This window comes from Callorhinchus milii, unplaced genomic scaffold (genome assembly GCF_018977255.1).
Source record: "Callorhinchus milii isolate IMCB2004 unplaced genomic scaffold, IMCB_Cmil_1.0 Scaffold8, whole genome shotgun sequence".
Taxonomy (NCBI): domain Eukaryota; kingdom Metazoa; phylum Chordata; class Chondrichthyes; order Chimaeriformes; family Callorhinchidae; genus Callorhinchus; species Callorhinchus milii.
Window position 1 is genome coordinate 4,070,495 of NW_024704749.1, and position 6,000 is coordinate 4,076,494.

A 6,000-nucleotide genomic window follows, 5' to 3' on the forward strand; every position below is an offset into this window, starting at 1 on the left:
TCAGAGCAAAGTGTGAATGAATGATTGTGTGTATAATATCTTATAATAATATATAATATGTACCTCGAATTTGATTTAGCGCCTTTTCACATCGTTCAGACATCTCAAAGTGCTTCACAAAATAATAATAATAATCCTTGCATTTGATATAGCGCTTTGAACGTCTTCTAGAAGACGTAAAGTGAATTGACTGTATATTTTGTGGATTATTTCATGATATATTTTGTATTATATATGATAAGCTTGGCCTGTCCTGTGACCCACACACACACACACACATAGTCAAACAGCCCACGAACACACCTCATATAAGCTCACTCACCCAAAGAAGGATCAGTTGAGCAAAGGAGTGCTAACAACCTTTTCTTGCCCATTATTCTTATCCCTCTCTCTCTGCTCGTGTTCGCAACCCCCCTCCCCAGTGCCACGCACTGCTTCCTGATTGAAAGTGGGTACATCACCCAGGCCTCTGCCAGTGACGAGCAGTTATGAGCTTCATTATTCCCACACACACACAACCCCCCCACCCTCCAGCACAGTGCACTCTCAGGACACGAATAGGCCACAGACTAGAGTTCCTTCAAACAGTTACAAGGTTGGATGTTGGGGGGCGGAACAGACATTCAGATGACATAAGAACATAAGAATTGCTAGACCAAAGAAGACCAAGGTCCATCCAATTCACGTTCGCATGCACACTTCATATCCCAAACTATATTGATTTGGTTATACTCTAAATACTCTTTACCACTGCCCCCCCCCTCCCGTCCCACCACACACACACACACACACATCCTGTCCCATTTCAAAAAGACATGAATGTCAATTTTCACAGTTCAAACTCCTATCAACCAAAGAGTTCCGCGGATCCAGTTCATTAATCTGAGTTTGGGGGGAAAATCCATATCAAAAGGATTAAAATTTGTCACAATCTCTCTCTCGCTCTCTCTCTCTGTGTTCCCTCCCATTTCTCTCTACTAGTCAATTTCTGGTCAGTTTTAATAAACTAAAAACCGCCCAACCACTGATCTTGTACTTGAGCGGATTCTGAAACAAGACTGCCACTTAAGCAGATTAGTGTGATATAACGTGAAAGGCGGGCGGGGGTGGGGGGGGGGAGAGAGTGAGGCGAAACACACGATGTGCGTGAAACAACAGAAAGGAAACGGCAGACACTTTGCAGTCCAGCCACCTCGGGCACTTCACCAACAGACCTTAGCACGAGCAAATCCGTCAAGAGTCCCACTTTACCTATTCCGAATACGATCCAGTCCAGTTCTCACATAGTTTTGAAATCTACCCCCTCTTCAACCACGCCTTCGGTCAACCTCCTTCCCCTCCACCCCTCCTGATCCTGATCCCAACCCCTCCCACCCCCCCCCCCCATCGCCCCCCCAGCTCGGGTCCAAATCCCTGACTGTCCAGCGCCTCGGGACATCCTCCCAACATGAAAGGCGCTACGTGCAAATCTAGTTTGTTGCTGTTGCTTCTGAACCCTCACGACCTGACTGGATCTATCTCACGGGGGGGGGGGGGGGGGGGGGGCAAGGAGAGATCAGGCATTAAATGGACATTTTAACAACATTTTAATTTTAAAAAAGAAACCAAAGTGAGCCTTTTATTTTGTTCGCCGTCCACATTTTTGCTCGGAAACTGGAAAATCGGCCATGGCTTTTTTTTAAATGTCGCTAAGTGCTGGACTGATGAATGAATACTGACCTATTTAAGATCTCCCCCCCCCCACCCCCTTACCCCCTGTTTCTATGCCAATGATCAGCAACTGGGAATGCTCAAAAGGGGCTTCTTTTTTCCTTTTCTCTCTTAACTCTTACTCTCCCCTCAGTCTGTCAGTCTGTCTGTCAGTCTGTCTGTCTGTGTCTCTCTGCCCTCCCCATCAGCTGAAGGAGTCTCTGCCCTCCTCCACTTTTAAAGCTTTGCACTATTTAATCAGCTGTGGGAAACTTCAACAAACATGCGTGGATTGCAAAGCAAATACATGACGTGGGCTCTGTGTGTGTGTGTGTGTATGACTTTGCAACGCCAAAAATAAAACACAGAGAGGTGGTTGGTGGGGAGGTGGAGTTTTTTTTTTGGGGGGTGGGGGGGTGTGGGGGGGGGGGGGGGGAGAGAGAAGGGCATAATCTGATAACCTGCTCAGTTTCTGATCACCTCTATCTGCTGCATTGCAAAACAGATCTGCAAGAGGGTCGGATCCTTGTGAATTGCACCATTACACTTATTTCTGAACGTTTGTGAAGTAGGAGAGGGAGGGGTGGGGGTAGGGAGGAAGGGGGAGGGGGGTGGGGGGGGTAGGGAGGGAGGAATGGGGGGGTGGGGAGGGAGGGATGGGGAGGGAGGGATGGGGGGATGGGGAGGGAGGGATGGGGGGGGATGGGGAGGGAGGGGTGGGGGGGGGGGGAGGGGGGTGGGGGAGGGAGGGGGTGGGGGGGTGGGGAGGGAGGGAGGGATGGATGGGGGTAAAGAGAGACACGTACCGTCTTAGAATCTAGTTCATGCCTCGGCTGTGCCAGAACTTTATCCACTCCCGTTTGGTCAACAAAGGTAACAAATCCGAATCCTCTGAAAATCAAAGAGAGAGAAAAAAAATAAAAATAAACCATTCACCATTTATTTACGTGTAGTTTTTTATTATATATATATAGAGAGAGAGAGAGAGAGAGAGAGAGATACATATATATGTGTAGATATAAGGGGTGGGGGTGGGGGGGGAGAGGAGAATATTTTTTATTTAAAATCAACAGCGACCATCTGAGGAAATACATCGCAATCGTCCCATGTGGGGTATCGGCCGCGATGGATGAGCTTTGCGTCGTGTTGTTCGGGTTCAAAACAAAAATCATTTTATTTGACATTAAAATTTTAAAAAACGCGAACTTCGCGAAAAGAAACAGTGGTTTTTTTTCCACACGAAAGAGAGAGAGAGAGAGGAGAGAGGGAGAGGGAGAGAGGGAGAGGAAAGAAGGAGAGAGAGGAGAGAGGGAGAGGGGAGAGGGAGGGGAGAGGGAGAGGAAAGAGGGAGAGAGAGGAGAGAGGGAGAGGGGAGAGAGAGAGAGAGAGGAGAGGGGGAGAGAGAGAGAGGGGGAGAGGGAGAGGAAAGAGGGAGAGAGAGGAGAGGGGGAGAGAGAAGGAGAAGAGAGGGGGAGAGAGGAGAGAGAGGGAGAGAGGAGAGAGGGGGCAAAGGCGCCTCCACTTTCCATACCTGGATCGCTTTGTAACTGGATCTCTCATCACCATACACTCCTTGACGTCTCCGAATTTACAGAAATACTCCTTCAGACCTTCTGTTAAAGCAAAGAAAAGCAAATGAGTGGGTCGGGGGATCGCACAGAGAGAACCTCAACACCGTCTCACTAAGTTGCAGAATAAATATATATATATATATATAGATATACACACACACACTGCACATATACATATATATATATATATATATAGATATATTTAAATACCCCCTCCTCTTCCTTCCTTCTGGCGAGGCACTGGTTTTATTTACCCCGTTTACTGGTTTGACTCTTTTTTTTAAAAAAAAACCACAATAAAATAAAAATTAAATTTAAAAAAAAGGAAAACGCAGAGGTCTGTCCAAAGGAAAGAGAGGTAAAGAGAGAGAGACAGAGAGAGGGGGAGAGAGAGAGAGAGAGAGAGAGAGTGATTTATGCTTATCACAGTTACATAGTTTCCAGTGCAATCGCAAATGATAACAGATATATAAACACAATACGAACAGAGGGAGAGAGAGAGACACACAGGGAGAGAGAGAGAGAGAGAGAGACAGAGAGAGAGAGAGACACAGGGAGAGAGAGAGAGAGACAGAGAGAGAGACACAGGGAGAGAGAGAGAGAGACAGAGAGAGAGAGAGAGAGAGACAGAGACCCCCCCAAAAAAACTTTGGAGATGTAATTCACGACCTTACCTTGCGTGGTCTGCCAACTCAATCCCCCGACGAACATTTTGCTAAAATAAATATGAAGAAAGAGGGGAGAGAGGGAGGGAGAGAGAGAAAAAAAGACAAAGACACAACTGAGACATGGGATTCGGCCATGTTGGCACCATACACACACACACACACACTCACACTCTCTCTCTCTCTCTCACACTCACTCACACTCAACTCACAATATTTTTTTGATTTAAACCCCCCCCCCACCCACCCACCCACCGCCACCGCCACCACCGCCGCCCAAAAGAAGAAGAAAAAAAAGTTGTGCCATTTAACCCCAAACACCTCTTAAAAAGGAACCGAAACGCCACATCAGGAGGTCTTTGCAAAGTCTTCGAGACGTGACCGTGATTCCCCCCCCCCACCACCCACCCACCCCCCAAAAAAACACACACCACCACCACCACCACCACCACAACAACAACAACAACAGTTGCAATGCAACAGGAAAAAAAAATGCAACGTGATTTATAAATTAAAAGAAAACCATAACGTATAATAATAATACACAACACAAAGGCAGAAACCCTCTCCCCCCTCTCTCTCTCTCTCTCTCTCTATCTCTCTCCCCTTCTCTCCCCCTCTCTCCCTCTCTCTCCCTCTCTGTCTCTCTCTGTCCGGTGTTATCCAATGCAAACAGACAGACCCCCACGACAGAATGAATTGGTATTGTAGCTGCTGTACCAGGGATCGTGCTGGGAGTCTGCACTGAGCACCGAGTTGGCTTGGTTTGCGTCCGCCTCCATTACCTTCCAGTCCCAAACCCAGTCCCAGTCCCAGCCAGGCAAGGGGCCCGCCAGCACAGGCACAGGCACAGGCAGAGGTGGGCTGCACAGGGGGCAGCGGGGCTCGTCACTGGCGGAGGGAGAGGAGAGGAGGAGGGGAGGGAGGGAAGGAAGGGGCAGCCCGGCCGAGCTGCTCCTCATGACCCGGCCTGAACCCCCCCCCCCTCCCTCTCCTCCTCCTCCTCCCTCCCTCCCTCCCCTCCGCTCTCCCCTCCCCTCCCCACGCTCTCTCCCTCCCTCCCTCCCTCCCCCCCCCTCCCCACCCACCCACCAGCACCACCACCAGCACCACCAAAGGGGGCGGGGCGCGCGCGCCCTGGTCCCGCCCCCTCCCGGGGGGGGGGCCACGCCACGCCCATCCCGGGCGAGGCCACGCCCACTCGGAACGCCGGCGTCCCCTCATTGTTGTGATGTATCCGTTGGTTTCGGGAGCCTCAGTTTGTGTCCGTGCGATTGTATCCGTGTGATTGTATCCGTGCGATTGTATCCGTTTGATTGTATCCGTGTGATTGTATCCGTGCGATTGTATCCGTTTGATTGTATCCGTTTGTATCAACGCGTTTCACTCTGAAATTCACTTTATTCTCAATCGTCATCGCACCTCTTAATGTCACGTTCAATCTCTCTCCCCCCCCACCCCCCACCCCCCCCCCACCCCTCCACTCCCTCCTCTCTCCTCTCTCTCTCTCCCTCGGGTGTTTTTGTCACCCGTGTCCTGTATTTTACTAAACGCCCCCCCCCAAAAAAAAATTGGGGGTAGGGGGGGGGGGGGTTGAAAAAAAATTAACACAGAACCCCCTTTTTTTTACACACACGTGGCATCAGACTGATTACACCAGCCATGGAGAATCCCTCTCTCTCTCTCTCTCTACCCCCCTCTCTCCCTCACTCACTTACTCTCTCTCTCTCTCTCTCTACCGAAACTCTTAACGTGATTCAGGGCAGGTGAAAGGTTCGGTAGTGGAGGGAGGGAGGGAGGGAGGGGGGAGACAGATGGGGTAGAGAGAGGAAGGGGAGTAGAGATTCCGACCGAGGGTGTGTGTTTTTTTCCGCCAACCCTACCAAAAGTGTGCCCGAAATACCGAAAACATAAATGTTGGTAATCAAACCAGAGGTAGCAAATAATAATAATAATAATAATAATCCTTGCATTCCTCCTACAGCTTCAAACCACACTCTGTGTAAGTAGGACGCTGCCTTTGATCTGGTTACGTTTGCCCACTTCTCCACCACAAACAGATGTGGGATTTCAGA

The 6,000-nt window shown here is 49.6% G+C and overlaps 1 protein-coding gene across 1 annotated transcript in view; it reads right to left on the reverse strand.

Annotated features, from left to right (window-relative positions):
* Window positions 1-4,904, reverse strand: part of LOC103189867 (RNA-binding protein Musashi homolog 1) — a gene marked incomplete in the record, with an annotated part of 79,612 nt that extends 74,708 nt beyond the window's left edge. The window contains 4 exon segments of the mRNA XM_042337348.1: window positions 2,496-2,580; window positions 3,221-3,302; window positions 3,935-3,975; window positions 4,646-4,904. Of these exon segments, the coding sequence (XP_042193282.1) occupies window positions 2,496-2,580; window positions 3,221-3,302; window positions 3,935-3,975; window positions 4,646-4,887 (450 nt within the window).
* Window positions 4,905-6,000: the final 1,096 nt, after the last annotated feature.